Source organism: Elephas maximus, chromosome 3 (genome assembly GCF_024166365.1).
Source record: "Elephas maximus indicus isolate mEleMax1 chromosome 3, mEleMax1 primary haplotype, whole genome shotgun sequence".
In the NCBI taxonomy this organism is placed as follows: domain Eukaryota; kingdom Metazoa; phylum Chordata; class Mammalia; order Proboscidea; family Elephantidae; genus Elephas; species Elephas maximus.
Window position 1 is genome coordinate 95,532,193 of NC_064821.1, and position 17,709 is coordinate 95,549,901.

The following is a 17,709-nucleotide window of genomic DNA, read 5'->3' on the forward strand; positions in this document are numbered from 1 at the left end:
AGTAAAACAGAGACTGGCCAGACAGAAGCAGCAGAGAGGAGGCTAGTGTAGTCAGCCAGCTACAGCTGATGAGGGTCTGGATCAATGTGGCAACAGGAGACACAGAGAGGTGACACTTGAAAGATGTAAAAGTGGAAGAACAGAATTTGATGATTGATTTGATGTGGAAGGATGAGGAAGGCACCAAAGGTGATTACTACATTGCTCGCTGGGACAATCGGATGGATGGATAATGGTGGCATCCACCATAGATGGAGAGCAGAAGAGACCAGAACGTTAGATGGGTATCCTCCAGGATGTGACCTGAACTTGTTCTGCGTGACGGAACTTGGGGAAAAGAAAGCCTTCCTCTAGCCATGTTCCTTCTCTCAGTAAGGGGATAGCAACTTCTGACAAGCCAGAAACTAAGGAATCATCCTTCATTCTTTTGTATACAATCACTAATATCTGTAAATTCCATCTTCTAAATGTATCTTTTCTGCTGATTATAAAATAAAGATACGCATTGTTGAAAATTTACAAAGTACAGATAGGTATTAAAAAGTAGGGAGGAAAAAATCCATAATCTTATCTCACAGAAGTAACCACTATTAATAGTTCGGCATATTTGTTTCCAGTGTTTTTAAAATATAATTCACTGCTCCCTCCCACCGTCTCATAGGTAGTTGAGATGATCATAGCTGTCTTTTTAATTTGTCCTCTCCTCTCCTTCCATTTCTTAATTCAAGCTTTGTCACTGCTCACCTTGTAGCCACTTAGTGGTTTCTCTGATTCTAGTCTCATTCCTCTCAAAGCTAGGATCGTCTTTCTGAAATCTTACCTGACACCCAAAGGTAAGAAATACCAGAAGAAGAGCATGTCTAGCCTAGGAAATTCATTGTTTCAGATGTGTTCAGTTTGAACAATTTGTACAACATCCAACTAGGAATTTTTAGGAAAAGAAGACTCTGGATTTGGGAATGAATGAATACAGGTAGTAGTTAAAACTTCAAAAGAAGAATGAGATTTCTTTGTAGCAAAAATAAAAAAACTAATTTACTCTTTGAATACATACTACGTTCATATGATTTAGAATTCAAAACTATAAAAATACATTCACCGAAATGTCTGCCTTCCATCACTGTCCTCAGGCTATCCAGTTTTCTTCTGTGGAGGAATCCAGTATTATCAGTTTCTTATGTTTCCTCCCAGAAATTTCATGCATATGTTAGCAAAGAGATAGCTATATTTTATTTTTCCATTTTTGTACACAAAATTATAGCATCTCCCCCTTGCTTTTTTATTTAATAGTAGATTTTGGAGATTCTTCCATATTGGTACTCATAGTCTTTCTCATTCTTTTTAATGCATGTATAATATTCCGTTATAGGGACAGCATAGTAAGAGCTAATACTATTATATCCCAGGCACTGTTTTAAGTACTTTATGTATGATAGATTATTTAATCCTGACAATAATTATATGAGGTAGGTAGTTCTTATCGTTCCTATGTTAAAAGATTAAAATGACAGCACTGAGGCACAAGAGCCATTAAGTAACTTCCCCAGGATCACATAGCTGGTAAGTTCCAGAGCCAGGATGTAAATCTGGACAGTCTGGCTCTAGAGTCCATGCTCTTAACCATTATGTGAAACTGTCCCTCATAGTGCTACTATTGTCCCCATTTTACAGAAGAGGACACCAGGGCAGAGGTAGGATTTGAATCCAGGCAGTTTGACTCCAAAAAAATTTTTTTTTTCACAATTACAGATGTACCATAATGAATATTTCTGTTGCTTCCAATCTTTTGCAATAATGAATAACCATGTACTTAGTCATTTTGTGTTAGATTGTTTGTAAGATGGTCAGAAAATGACTTTTGAGTAGAACCCTAAAAGTGAGGGAGCCAATCCTTCCAGACCTGGCAGATAAGTGTCTTAAGCAGTGGGAACAACAGGTGCAAAGGCCAGGAGTAGTGATGAGCTTGGCATGTTGGGGAACAGCCAGCCGGCGTGACTGGAGTGCAGGGGGCTGGAAATGAGGGAAGCAGGGCAACATCATTAGAACCTTGAGGCTGTGGTAAAGTCTGTGGATTTATTCTCAGTATAATGGGAGACCATTGGACTGTTGATATTCAGGGGATGATGCGATCTGACTTACATTTTAGAAGAATCTCTGGTTGTTGTATTGAGAAAAGACTGGGTGGGGTTGGAGAAGTGTGCAGGAGTGAAAGGGATACCAGTTAGGAGGCCGTTGTAATCCAGACAGGAGTTAATGTGGCTGGAACGAGGGTGGTAGCAGTGAAGGTGATGACAAGTGGCCAGATTATGGTATATTTTGAAGGAAGGGCTGGCAAGGCTTGCGGTAGATTGCATCTAGGACGTAAAGGGGGAAGAAAAGGACGAAAGGATGACTACGATTTTATCAGCTTGAGCATGGATAATGGTGGTGTATACTATAATGAGGAACACTAGAGCTATATACAGTAATGAGGAGCACCAGAGCAGGGAAATTAAGAGCTTGGTTTTGGAACTATTGAGTTTCAGATGCCTACTAGTTATCCAAGTGGAGATTCGAGTAGTAGTTGGATATAGAAGGAATTGTTAACTACAGATTATTAACAGCTGCAAAGTAGCTAACTTTTATTAGACACTTACTATGTGTTATATGCTGTGTTTGACACTTTACATACATGTCTCATTTAATATTCACACCAAGCCTATAAATGAGGTACCATCCTCTCTGTTTTACAAGAATTGAGAGAGCAAGAAACTTGTCAAGTGTCACAAAGTTAGTAAGTAATAGAATCGGAATATGAACCCAGATGACCAACTTTTTTCCAGAGCCAGCATTCTGCTGCCTAGCAACAATTTATATATCCAGGTCCATGTGTACTAGTACTGATATTGTTATTTAATCTTACACCTTCTTTTGTTACACTCAGGATCTCATATGATTCCTACAGTAATCCTGTGAGGTAAATATGTTTTATACCAGTTTATACAGATGATATAATGAACTCTGAAAATTTAGCAAGTTCCCACAGTTGTTGGTAGGGTGGGAGCCTAAATCTCAGTCTTCATATTTTAGCTGTCTTGCTGCCACCCTTTCCAAAGGGAAAAAATAACTTGTTGATCCACTACTGTCGTAAGAAAAGCCAGTGGTAAAACTCAGGAATTTCTCAGGATGGTCTGTTGTCTCACTGTCATGAATATTTTAGGTATGTCCGCATGTTGGGGGCACTTTACATGAGGCTGACAGGCACTGCAATTGATTGCTACAAGTACTTGGAGCCTCTGTACAATGACTATCGGAAAATCAAGAGCCAAAACCGAAATGGGGGTAAGTTTGGTGTCAAGTCTCTAGACCTTCATCCCTGAGCCAGTTTTTATTTCACTAATATCTCTGTCCTCACATGGTCACTTACACTGTGAGTGCTCCTCTCCATTCACATTGTTCTCTCTCCAGGCCCTCCATCTCTCTCATGGGGAGTACTCCAGGTGACTACTAACGTTCTGTTGGCCTTACCCAGTCTTCCCCATCTGCCTGTCTTTCTCACTGCATCGTGGTATTCCCTGACTTGCATCATGAGCAACTTCTATGCTAATCTCACTCTTCATTGAACTTGCCTTGTTCCTTTCATGCCTTTGTTAGTGCTCTGCAAATTACTACTCATACCACTGGATCTAGCTCCAGAATTACCTTCTCCATAAAAGCATTCCCCAGCCCTCCCAGACAAATTCAGCTTTCCATATTTCATTTTGCAGTATACAGACTAAGTACACTCATATGGGAGTTGGACTGAAAAGTAACAAGTATATTCAAGAGGGGCAGCTCCGTACTTTTTACAGAGATACCTTCTGTGGTAAAGCAGGATTCAGGGAGATGCAATCAAAACCTTTTCTCTCCTCATCACTTAGTGTCCTAACAAAGGATTTGCCTTTCCCTTCTGTGTATCGTTGAATGGTAGGCAGCTAAGAATTTGTAATTATACTTTTATTAACTTACCAATTCATTCATTGAATGTAAATTAAGTGCTAGTGAATTGCCAGGCACTGTGCTATATACTGAAGATACCATGGTCAACAAGATGATCATGGCCCTCAAGGAGCTACTTATTAATTTGTAATTATATTATGTTAAGCTATCACAGGGTTTCTCAACCTCTTGACATTTTGGGCCAGATAATTCTTGGTTACAGAGAGCTGTCCTGTGCATTGTAGGATGTTAAGCAGCATCCTTGGCCTCTACCCACCAGATGTCAGTAGCACCCGCCCAATTGGGGGGGCAAAATTGCCCCTGCTTGAGAACCACCAAACTAAGGTAATATTTGCTGCGGAAACTCTGCAGAGCTGTTACTCCACGTGCCATATAAGATCCACAGTGAGTTCACATGAGAAATTGCACTTGAGTTATATGATGTATTTAAGAATATGACTTCTACGTAATTCAGGATTGTTTGTGGTTACCTTTGTGTTTGTCTCTCCTGCTGCTGAGGACAGCTCATCCGTCCCTTTCTCCCTAGCTCTTAAAAGAGGCCTAGCGCAAAGATGGCCTCAGTGAAGGTGGGTTGAATGAATGAAGATAGGTGAGGATGACAAGGCAAGAAGGGCTTTAGTTTGAACCCAGGTTTGACAGTAGTGTCTTCTATGTAATTCCCAAAAACCCATTGCCATCAAGTCGATTCCTACTCATAGCGACCCTATAGGATTGTAGAACTGCCCCATAGAGTTTCCAAGGAGCACCTGGTGGATTCGAACTGCTGACCTTTTGGTTAGCAACTGTAGCCCTTAACCACTGTGCCACTAGGGATTCTGTGTAATTAGCACGCTGCAGTAGCTTTACTAGTGAATGTGCAGGGGAAGGGAAAGCAGCAGAGAATTCAATACTTTCTATACCGAGCACTCTGTTAGATATTTTGCATGAAGAGTCTTACATATCTTTACCTCTTGGCCATCTAAATCTGTTATTTCAAAGTTGTTTGAGCTAATGATTTTTCTTTCAGAGTTTGAACTGATGCATGTGGATGAATTTATTGATGAGCTACTGCATAGTGAGAGAGTCTGTGACATTATTCTGCCCCGACTACAGGTAAGAGATAAAGGTCTCTTATCAGAGTTACCCTTACCTCCAAAAGTCTCTTATCAGAGTTACCCTTATCTCCAACACAGCCAGGTAAAACAGTGAGGCCATGGATCTCGTGGGTACTCTTAATAAGTAGTCTTCATGACTATGAGAAGATGTAGGATTGGAGAGGAAAGCACATGGAGTATATGAAGGCTAGGGCTTTAAAAGTGAATAATTAACACAGGAAAGCCTTCTTCTGTAAGATGTTAGATCAAGGAAATGTAGCTTAGAGTCATGGTTTTTAAACTTTGTGAGCAGTTTTCCAATTGATCTTCATATAAAAATCCAGGATATAAAACAAAAAAGGAGAGTTGATCCTAGTGGGAGGCTGCGAGTAGGAGACTGAGCCCTTACCTCCTTAAACCTTACTTTAATCATCCTACCTCCCTTCCCCAGTGATAAATGATGGTCTGTGAAGCACCTTCTAGTAATGGGTTTTACAGAGTCTGATTTGAAAATTACTGTTGGAAAATACAAAGGGAAAACAGATGTGGTAGATAGCCTTAAGAGAAAGGGGATGGGCTATAATGCAGAGATGACTGAATGGAGAAATAAATTTCCGTATTGTGGCACAGCTGACTAGTTGTAGGACCAGGTTTCATTTTGCCCCTATAAAATGCTTGATGAGGTAGAGGGTCAGCAGAAAAGAGGAAGACCCTTGATGAGATGGATTGACACAGTGGCTACAACAATGGGTTCAAACATAGCAACCATTGTGAGAATGGAGCAGGAACGGGCAGTGTTTTGTTCTGTTGTACATGAGGTCTCTGAGTTGGAACCAACTCGACAGCGCCTAACAAGAATAAAATAAAATGGTGAAATTAGACTACCTCAGTGGTCTTTAAACTGCCCTGTGGGACTGTTACAACTACTGAGAGGAAAAAGAGGAGACAGCCCCACAGATTCCAACCAGGTTATATATCGGGCCTCAGCTAGTGAGATTTCATTTGAACAAAGCCTTTTGTTTGTTTTTTAATGGTCTTATTGAGGTATAATTGACAGACAATAAACTACCCATATTTAAAGTGTTGAGTTTGATAAGTTTTGACATGTGTACACTCGTGAAACCATCACCACAGTGAACATAGGCAGCCCCTTCAGAAGTTTCCTTCTTTCCTCTTAATGTAATCCTTCTGTCCCAGCCCTCCTCCTCGCCCCCAAGAACCACTGATGTGCTGTCACAACAGATTAGTTCGCACTGGAATTACAGAGTAGGTACTCTTTTTTTTGCCTGTCTTTTTTCACTCAGCATAATTATTCATCCATTTTGTTGCATCTATCAATAGTTTATTTTTATTGCTGGATAGTATTACATTGTATGAATATACCACAGTTTATCTGTTCATCTGTTTATGCAAAATTGTGGGATACAAGGTCAGTATATAAAAATCCCTTGTATTTCTACAAACTAGCAATGAACGGTCAGAACTTGAAATTTTATTTAAAAATACTATTTGCAATAGCATCAAAAATATAAAATAATAAAGGATAGTTTTGCCAAAAGATGCACAAGACCTATACACTTAAAACTAGAAAACATGGCATTACTGAGAAAAATTAAAGAAGTCCTAAATAAGTGGAGAGATATACCATGTTCATGAGTCAGATGACTTAACATTGCTAAAATATCAATTCTCCCCAAGTTTATCTATAGATTCAGTGCAAATCCCAATCAAAATCCCAGTAGGCTTTTGATGTGCTTGACAAGATGATTCTAAAATTTATATGAAAGTACAAAGTACCTAGGATATCCAAAATAACTTTGAAAAGGAACAAAGCAGGATAAACACTACCTGATTTCAAGACTTGTTATATAAAGCTACAGTCACCAAGATGGTGTTGTATTGGCATAAAAACCAAACCCACCAAATCCAGTGACCCAGTGCTGAGTCAATTCTGACTCATAGCGACCCTATAGGACAGAGTAGAACTGCCCCATAGAGTTTCCAAGGTGCACCTGGCGGATTCAAACTGCCGACCCTTTGGTTAGCAGCTATAGCACTTAACCACTGCGCCACCAGGGTTTCCGTATTGGCATAAGGATAGACAAATATATGAATGGAACAAAATAAAGGAAGCAGAAATAAACCCACATTTATATGGTCAGTTGATTTTCTACAGAGATGTCAGGGCAATTCCATTGAGAAAGCATAATCTTTTCTATAAAATTGGATAGCCGTATACACACTAATAAATTTCTACCCTTAGCTCACACCTTATATAAAAATCAACTTGGAGAGGATAATAGACTTAAATATAAAAGCTAAGACCATAAAACTTCTAAAATAAAAACTAAGGGGAAAATCTTAGTGACCTTGGGTTTGGCAAAAACTTCATAATGGGACACAAAAAGCATAATTTTTCTTTTAATAAATTGGCTGTTATAAAAACTTATTTTTCGAAAGACATTCTTACAAAAACAAACAGGCAAGCCACAGAGAGGAAGACTATAGTTGCATAACATCTGACAATGGCCTTGAATCTAGAAGGGCCTTACAGCTTAATAATAAGACCAAGCCAATGGAACAAATGAGCAAAAGATTCTAACATGCTTTACCAGAGAAGATGTATAGCTGGTCATTAAGCACATTAAAAAACCACTCAACATTATTAATCATTAGGAAAATCCAAATTAAAATTATGATGGTATACTACATACCTATTAGAACGTCTAAAAGGAAAAAGACTGAGCATACCAAATGTTGGTGAGGTTGTGGAGGAACTGAACTCTCATACATTGCTGGTGGCAATTTAAAATAACAACGTTGGAAAAGTATTGGTGGTTTCCTAAAAAGTTAACCATACAACCTAGCCATTTCACTCCTAGGTATTTACTCAAGAGGAGTGAAGGCACATCTCCACAAGAAGACTTACACATGAATGTCCCTAACTGCTGTATTTGTAGTGGTCAGAAATTGGAAAGAATGAAATGTCCATAACAAGTGAATGGATAAACAACTTGGGGTGTATCCATACAATGGAAAATGGCTTGTTAGTAAAAGTGAAGGAACAATTGATACATGCAGTCAGCATGGATGAAAAATAATTATGCTGAGTGAAAGAAGACAAAAAAAGTACATACTGTATAATTCCATTCATATAAAATTTTAGAAAATGTAGACACATTGGTGTTTGCCTGGGGACAGGGTATAGTTGTCTATAATACATGTCAACACTCATCAATTGGAATGTTTTTTAAATGTACTATTTATCTTATATTAATTATACCTCAAACTGTAAAAAAAATTCTGCCAAAAAATCACTGGAATAGATGCCTACTAAGGACCTTTGGTTTTTCCAGCACTATTGTTCTCTAATTTGTATGTCTATGTGTGTTAAAATTGCCAGCATTAACTAAAAGGTCTTAGAGGCAGTATTGTAAATGGGGAATGGAAGCAGATTCTTATGCGTTGTAAGCAATCACAGGAACTTCAGCTGGGAGCATGTACTGCTTCACGTTTCCTTGTTGATGCTACTGCAGTTCAGTAATTCTGAAGCCATTTGCTATATCCCACCTGCTAGGTGCTTCCTTTCTTGCTAGTTATAAAACAAAAAGGGACCATTTAAAGATCAAAGGGATCAGAAAAACTTAAATTTCAAAGTAGAGAATTGAATGGATTACAGATACCCGATGAGTGGGTGCAATGAATTTGCATGAGGCAGCAAAACAGTTGGATAAAAGTAATTGATAGATAACTGCCTATGCTAAAATGCAACGAATCGACTCTTCTGTCACACTGGCTCAGTTACAATCCTATAAAATAAAAATCTTGAAAATGAGTGTGGTGTAATTCTTGTTTCATGGTGGCTACCATAGTGTACTCCCACATGTCTGTCAGTTTCTCATACTCTGGGGGCTTGCGTGTTGCTGTGATGCTGGAAGCTATGCCCCGGTATTCAGATACCAGCAGGGTCACCCATGGAGGACAGGTTTCAGCTGAGCTTCCAAACTAAGAGTAGGAAGAAGGGCCCGGCAGTCTACTTCTGAAAAGAATTAGCCAGTGAAAACCTTATGTATAGCAGCAGAACATTGTCTGATACAGTGCTGGAAAATGAGCCCCCCAGGTTGGAAGGCACTCAAAAGACCACTGGGGAAGAGCTGCCTCCTTAAAGTAGAGTCGACCTTAATGATGTGGATGGAGTCAAGCTTTTGGGACCTTCATCTCCTGATGTGGCACGACTCAAAATGACAAGAAACAGCTGCAAACACCCATTAATAATTGGAACCTGGAATGTGCGAAGTATGAATCTAGGAAAATTGGAAATTTTCAAAAATGAAATGGAACGCATAAACATTGATATCCTAGGCGTTAGTGAACTGAAATGGACTGGTATTGGCCATTTTGAATTGGACAATCATATAGTCTGCTATGCTGGGAATGACAACTTGAAGAGGAATGGTGTCGCATTCATCATCAAAAAGAACATTTCAAGATCTATCCTGAAGTACAACGCTGTCAGTGATAGGATAATATCCATATGCCTACAAGAAAGACCAGTTAATACAACTATTATTCAAATTTACGCACCAACCATTACAGCCAAAGATGAAGAAATAGAAGATTTTTATCAGCTGCTGCAGTATGAAATTGATCGAACATGCAATCAGGATGCATTGATAATTACTGGTGATTAGAATGTGAAAGTCGGAAACAAAGACAAAGGATCGGTAGTTGGAAAATATGGCCTTGGTGATAGAAACAATGCCAGAGATTGAATGATAGAATTTCGCAAGACCAGTGACTTCTTCATTGCAGATACCTTCTTTCACCAACGTAAACACCGACTGTACACATGGACCTCGCCAGATGGAACACACAGCGATCAAATCAACTACATCTGTGGAAAGAGATGATGGAAAAGGTCAAAATCATCAGTCAAAACAAGGCCAGGGGCCGACTGTGGAACAGACCATCAATTGCTCATATGCAAGTTCAAGCTGAAACTGAAGAAAATCAGAGCAAGTCCATGAGAGCCAAAAAATATGACCTTGAGTATATCCCACCTGAATTTAGAGACCATCTCAAGAATAGATTTGACACATTGAACACTAGTGACCAAAGACCAGATGAGTTGTGCAATGACATCAAGGACATCATGCATGAAGAATGAGAGGTCACTGAAAAGACAGGAAAGAGAGAAAAGACCAAGATGGATGTCAGAGGAGACTCTGAAACTTGCTCACAAACATAGAGCTGCTAAAGCAAAAGGAAGAAATGATGAAAGAAAAGAACTGAAGATTTCAAAGGACGACTCCAGAAGACAAAGTAATTATAATGACATGTGCAAAGAGCTGGAGATAGAAAACCAAAAGGGAAGAACACTCAGCGTTTCTCAAGCTGAAGGAATTGAAGAAAAAATTCAAGCTTCAAGTTGCAATAGTGAAGGATTCTATGGGGAAAATATTAAATGACGCAGGAAGCATCAAAAGAAGATGGAAGGAATACACAGAGTCATTATACCAAAAAGAATTAGTCGGTGTTCCACCATTTCAAGAGGTGGCATACAATCAGGAACTGGTGGTACTGAAGGAAGAGGTCCAAGCTGCACTGAAGGCATTGGCGAAAAACAAGGCTCCAGGAATTGACAGAATATCAATTTAGATGTTTCAACAAACAGATGCAGCGCTGGAGGTGCTTGCTCGTCTGTGCTGAGAGATATCGAAGACAGCTTCCTGGCCAACTGACTGGAAGAGATCCATATTTATGCCTATTCCCAAGAAAGGTGATCCAACCAAATGTGGAAATTATAGAACAATATCATTAATATCACACGCAAGCAAAATTTTGCTGAAGATCATTCAAAAAGCGCTGCAGCAGTATATCGACAGGGAACTGCCAGAAATTCAGGCTGGTTTCAGAAGAGGACGTGGAACCAGGGATATCATTGCTGATGTCAGATGGATCCTGGCTGAAAGCAGAGAATACCAGAAGGATGTTTACCTGTTTTATTGACTATGCAAAGGCATTCGACTGTGTGGATCATAACAAATTATGGATAACATTGCAACGAATGGGAATTCCAGAACACATAATCGTGCTCATGAGGAACCTTTACATAGGTCAAGAGGCAGTTGTTTGGAAAGAACAAGGGGATACTGAGTGGTTTAAAGTTAGGAAAGGTGTGCATCAGGGTTGTATCCTTTCACCATACATATTCAATCTGTATGGTGAGCACATAAACCAAGAAGCTGGACTATATGAAGAAGAACGGGGCATCAGGATTGGAGGAAGACTCATTAACAATCTGCATTATGCAGATGACACAACCTTGCTTGCTGAAAGTGAAGAGGACTTGAAGCACTTAACTGATGAAGATCAAAGACCACAGCCTTCAGTATGGATTGCACCTCAACATAAAGAAAACAAAAATCCTCACAACCGGACCAACGAGCAACATCATGATAAACGGAGAAAAGATTGAAGTTGTCAAGGATTTCATTTTACTTGGATCCACAATCAACAGCCATGGAAGCAGTAGTCAAGAAATCAGACGACACATTGCTTTAGGCAGATCTGTTGCAAAGGATCTCTTTAAAGTGTTGAAAAGCAAAGATGTCACCTTGAAGACTAAGGTGCGCTTGACCGCATGGTATTTTTAGTCACATCATATGCGTGTGAAAGGTGGACAACGAATAAGGAAGACCGAAGAAGAATTGATGCTTTTGAATTGTGGTGTTGGTAAAGAATATTGAATATGCCATGGACTGCCAAAAGAACAAACAAATCTGTCTTAGAACAAGTACACAGAATGCTCCTTAGAAGCAAGGATGGCAAGATTGCGTCTTACACACTTTGGACATGTTGTCAGGATGGATGAGTCCCTGGAGAAGGACATCATACTTGGCAAAGTAGGGTCAGTGGAAAAGAGGAAGACCCTCAACAAGGTGGATTGACACAGTAGCTGCAACAGTGAGCTCAAGTGTTAACGATTGTAAGGATGGCACAGGGCCGGGCAGTGTTTTGTTCTGTTGTGCATCGGGTCACTGTAAGTCAGAACTGACTCGATGGCACCTAACAACAGCAACACCATAGTGTATATAATGAAGAGGAGTTCTTACACTAGCTCATTGTGGGTTACATTAGCTATTTTATTATTATCTTTAGCTAATTTTTTATAACCTTTAGAAATACCGTAAGAAATGGAAAACTTCCATGTGCATTCAGACTGTAGCTGAATTCTAAAGCCCAGTCAACTCTAAGCAAGCCTGTTAATGCAAGTGGGGTGGTCCGTGTGGATTCTAGAAGGAAAGAGCACAAAAAAATTTTTTTTTGCTACTCTTTATTAAGCCCTTGACTACTAACCTAGGGGTTGGTGGTTCGAACCCACTCAGTGCCTCCAGGGAAGAAAGGCCTGCTAATTTGTTTCTATAAAGATTGCAGCCAAGAAAACCCTATGGAGCAGTTCTATGCTGTAACAGATGGTATTGCCATAATTTGTAATTGACTGGACAGCAACGGGTTTGGTTTTTTTTGTTTGTTTTTTGCCAAAGTGAGAGAAATTGAAATCTGACTGTGACTAATGTTTTTAGATCACTGAGAGGTGTGCTGTGGTGTCCACCTCTATGTGTTCTGGGTGAAGTGACCCGTAAGACTACCTTTTGTTTTGATTCTGTTCTTACTAAGCAACTTTCAGGTCAGCAGTTTAGCTTCTGATGTACTCTGGAATAATTTCATTCATTAAACACATTGACATCAGTCTCTTCTGAGTCCGGTGGGCATGAGGGACTCTGATGCCCTGTTTGATTCAGTTCCAAATCCCAAACTGGTGATCCTGGAGAGCCCTTTTCCTTTGCCAGCTGACTTCACTAAGGGGCCTCTCTGTCTCATTTTTCCCATCCATCATAGGATTTTGATGAGGGGTGAGAGAGAGCTTAGTAGTATACAAATGATATAGGGCTTTCCATCTACATCATCCAGCATTATGTCTTTGGCAAAGGAAAATGGTAAGGGATCTTCTGACCCAGCCAGTCTGCTTTTCCAGTTTTGAACTCACTTTTGCTTCTCAGGTCTTCAGTTAATAAGTACTGCTAAGCCACATCCAAGAAGAAAATGGAAACAGGAGATGAGTTGAATTGTTTACTTCCTGTGCCAGTCTGAAATACATGAATTCTGACAGCTTCTGGATCCTAAGTCTAGTGGAGGGTTGGCACTGCTCTGTAGTAGGACCCAAGGATTCTTGAACCTCCAAACTGGGCTGAACCCCAATGGATCTCTTAGAGTAGATTCTGGCCTGGGCCTCTTATGGAGGAGCTACCAGCCAAAACAGTCTCAGCCATGAACTTATTGGCCCTTCAATTTCCTGTGTGTATAAAGCTCAGAATTTTGGTTCTAGGCTGCACCTGTACTGATTGATATTCCCATGGCCTTAAAGTATAAGATCACAGGGAATAGAGCCAGTAGAAAATGAAGATTTGCCCTTTAGCTTTGTATTATCTGTTCACAGGGAAGTTTAATTGAAAGAGTGTATAGATGCCAGGTATGTTAAAATCCTTAGGATTTGCCCCAGCTGTTGCACTACAGTTTTCCATCAGTCCCAGAAGACTAATGTTGGGGCTTTAGGACTTAGAGGAAATGGCAAAAACCCCTAACTCTAACTGCATTCTCTGTAGAAACGCTATGTGCTAGAGGAAGCTGAGCAATTGGAGCCTCGAGTTAGTGCCCTAGAAGAAGACATGGATGACGTGGAGTCCAGTGAAGAGGAGGAAGAGGAAGATGAGAAGGTCAGGCCTCGGGGAGCTTAAGGGTTGACAGGGGAGTATTGTAGGGGCTGGGAATGGTACTTTTTTGTTTGGGTTTTCAGACTTTAATTTTTAACTTTCTTTAATCAAAATAACAATATTTAGTCATTAAGACTATGAGTTTGAGAGTCAAATAGATCTGGATTCATAGCTCTACCATTTTATGGCGGTATAATCTTTTGCAAATTACTTAATCTCAGTTTTCTCTGCCGTAAAGTAGTAATAATGATACCTTTTCTCTTAGGACGTTGTACTAAATGAGATGATATACACACAGCCCTTAGCAGAGTATTGGCACGTTATAATTGTTTGCTATACAGTAGCTATTAAAATAAATACTTGAGGGGAAAAAACACTTTTCATAACTGCATACTCTAAAGAATAATAAGCCTTTAGAAAAATAAAATGCCTGCTGCATGGTCATGTCCTTTCAATATTTGTTCCAATGCTGAAAAACTGAAAACAATCCAGATGCCCAGCTGTTAAAGAACAGGTAAATCATTCTATCAACTCAACAAACTATTAGGCAGCCATTAAAACTGTTAGGAAAAGTAATATGATAATGTGGAAAAGGCTGAAGTTAAAAAAGCAGGAACTAAAACATTTGTGATTAAAATTATAGTAAAAAATATATGCATAAAAACCTAGAAGGAAATACAAGAAATGTTAGCCTTGAATATATTTGGATAATTAGGACTATAAATAATCTTCCTTTTTACTTCTCTGTTTTTGTTTAATGCCGTGTATCACTTTTCTATGGAAAAATACTAGTATTCTATCTTTAGATACATTTAGTTTTTTCTTTCAGTGTATTATCTTTTTAAATATATCACTTGATACAGTCAAAAGACTGTAAGTTAAAATGTGAGGTATTAAGTATAATGTAATGAAAACCTCTGGATCTACCAGCAACTCAAGAATTAGAGTATTAACAGTAATTTGCATCTACCTATGTGTTCCTTCCCTATCTCTTGCTCCTGCCTCTGTCTCAGAGGTCATTTTTCTGAGGTAATTTAGTCACATATGCAGAGCTGGCACCTGAGGCCCTGTAGGTAGTGCACCGCATCAGGCCGTACCATTCACATCCTAATCTCTGTGGATGGGCCCTCTGGAGTTATGCAGTGTAGGGTCTCTGCACATGTATCTCTGTCAAAATGTTAAGTTTTGTTTTTGAGCTTTATAAAAGTGGCATCACACCATAGCGTAGTCTTCTAGGACTAGGATTTGCTTTTTTCACCCAGTACGTTTCCAGTATTCAATTATGTTGTAGGTAAAACTGTAGTTCAGTCATTTTCACAACTTTGTAATAAATTGTGTAAATATATTCTTTTCTATCAAAGGGTATTGTGTCTTCTACTTTTTATTAAAAACATTCTTGGCTCTTGGTACACACGTGTAAGAGTTTCTCTTAGCTATATACACCCGTGATTGGGATTGTTGAGTTGTAGACATACATAATTTTGAGGTCTTGAGATGTTGTCAGATTGTTTCCCAGTGTGAGTGTATCGATTTACGTTTCCACTGGCAGCAAATAAGAGTTCCTGTTGCTCCAAACCTTCTCCACACTTGTTTTGTCAATCTTTATGAGTTCATTGGCTGTGAACTATTAGTTTTCTTTTGCATTCTGATCACTAATGAAGCTGAACATCTTTTTATGTTATTTGCCATAACTATTTACTGTTCTGTGAACTATCTGCTCATATATTTTGCTCATTTTTCAACTGAGTTCTCTGTGTTTGTGATGTGTTGCAGATACCTATGCCTAACTCTTTGGAAGTACTTTTGATGAACAAAAAAGTTAATTTTATTGTACTCAAACTTACCAATGTTCCTTTTAAAGTTAGTATTTTTATGTGTCTTAATTAAGAAATTCTTCAGAATATCAGCCCATACTTCTGTTATCTTCTTTCTTCTGGAAGTCCTTAGTAAATTCTATTCATCGATAAATGACTATTTCATTCTTATTTTTGAAATGCATTTTTTTTTTTTTGAGTATACAATTATAGACGTACTTTCTCACAGCACTTAAAAAAACTAGTCTTCTGCCACCCACAGTCACTGTAAGAAGTCTGCTGTCATTCTATTTCTTTGTAAGTGGTCTATGATTTTTCTGTGGGGGGGGGTGTTTTTCAATTCTACTATAATGTCTCTAGGCCTGGGTTTTGGTATACATTTTGCATCTTGAATGTTTTCCCTTAGCTCTGGACAATTGAGAGCCATTGCCTTGTCTATAATTGCTCTATTCTCTCTTAAAGGGATTCCATTTAGATTGTATATAAGGTTCTATCAGTCTATGCAGAGTCCCTGGGTGGTGCAAACAATTAACACGCGCTGCTGTTAATTGAAAGCTTGGACGTTCAAGTCCTCCTAGACGTACCTCAAAAGAAAGGCCTGGCAATCTCTTTTGGAAAAATCAGCCATCAGAAACCCTATGGAACACAGTTCTGCCTTGACACACAGAGAGTCACCATGAGTTGGACTTGACTGAATGGCAGCTGTTTTTTCTTTTTTTTTTACTGGATCATTCTATCCACCATATTTCTATTTCTTTTGTGCTTTCTGTCTTGTCACTTTGTCCTGCATTGCCAGTAATTTCTTCATATATGTCTTCTAAGTCACTTGCACTTTGTCTCATCTGCTTTTTCATCCATCTATTTTGAGTTGTTTGTCACCAATTGTGTGTTTCTCTCTTAGATGTTCCCTTTTTTTTTTTTTAATCTGTTGTTTCCTAAAGGTCTCTTATTGGTTGGTCATTTTTTGATTGTGTCCTTTATTCCTTTAAACATTTCACAAATATATTTTCTTACAGTTCAGTGTCCATCCTGAAGGTATCTAAATCTGTTGCTTCTTGCTACTGCTGACTCTCAATCATGGTGTTTTGCCTACTCATGTGTTTGATGATTTCTATTTTAAGCTTATTGCTTAAATTTGGTAGATTTCTGTGGCCCTAAGTTGAAGACTCATGCAGTTTTCCTCCAAAAAGGATTTATTTGTTTCTGCTAGTACCTAGAGATACTACTAACTGGGACCTCTTCAGCTTTTTTTGAGAATTTTGGTTCAGCACATGAGCCCTAGGCTTCTCTTCTATGCCTTGAGGTTTGTACAAGGCTCTCCTTTCCTAAAGCATTGCAGATCTTGGCACTTCTGTTCAAACCCAGCTCTTCTTGGATTCTTGCTGCTCTGCCCCAGCTTCTCATTGCACAGGCACTCACTCACTGTTCTGTCTTTTTTGTTGTTGTTGTTGGTTTGGTTTGTTCTTGAAGTGGGTGGATACCTGAAGATCTCCCCTAATTCTTGTGAGACCACCACATGTCCTACCACCTGACTTAGTTCTACACTGAGAGGATCCCTGTAAGATTCGGTCAGCCAGGTCCTACATTAGATTTCTTTTACCATTTTACTAAAGTTAAATATTTTGTTCTGCAGATGTACCCACATTCATTGCTACTGGGGTTGGTCAGTGTTTCTAGGCCTTTTCAGCTGGCAGAGCTAGGGGGAAAAGTTTTTTTAAGGTAAAATAAAACTGTGAGTTTATATTTATTAGTCTGGCATCCATCTCTTAAGTTCTTTGGAACTTAAGGAGATGCACATAATCAGGTTGGAAATCCAATTCTGTAAGTAAATGAGCATAATAACATGTATAACTCCCACATTACTCACACACAGTTCCAGAATAACTATACCAATGCTAGAACAGTTAGATTGGAAAGTTTTTTTTTTCTTTTTTTGGGGGTAGTTCTATCCTTAGAGTTATCCTTTCATATGTAGTTAAATTACTATGTTGTAAAGTCATTTAGAGGGGGACTTTGGGACAGAATATGGGTGTAAGTGGTGTTCCTACATGGCTCTCTCAAGCCTGTGTC

At 39.0% G+C, this 17,709-nt stretch overlaps 1 protein-coding gene across 1 annotated transcript in view; it reads left to right on the forward strand.

Annotated features, from left to right (window-relative positions):
• Positions 1-17,709, forward strand: part of PRPF38A (pre-mRNA processing factor 38A) — a 28,851-nt gene that overhangs the window by 3,508 nt on the left and 7,634 nt on the right. The window contains exons 3-5 of the mRNA XM_049879269.1: positions 3,200-3,321; positions 4,985-5,070; positions 13,718-13,828. Coding sequence (XP_049735226.1) covers positions 3,200-3,321; positions 4,985-5,070; positions 13,718-13,828 — 319 coding nt within the window. The remainder of the gene's footprint in view (positions 1-3,199; positions 3,322-4,984; positions 5,071-13,717; positions 13,829-17,709) is intronic.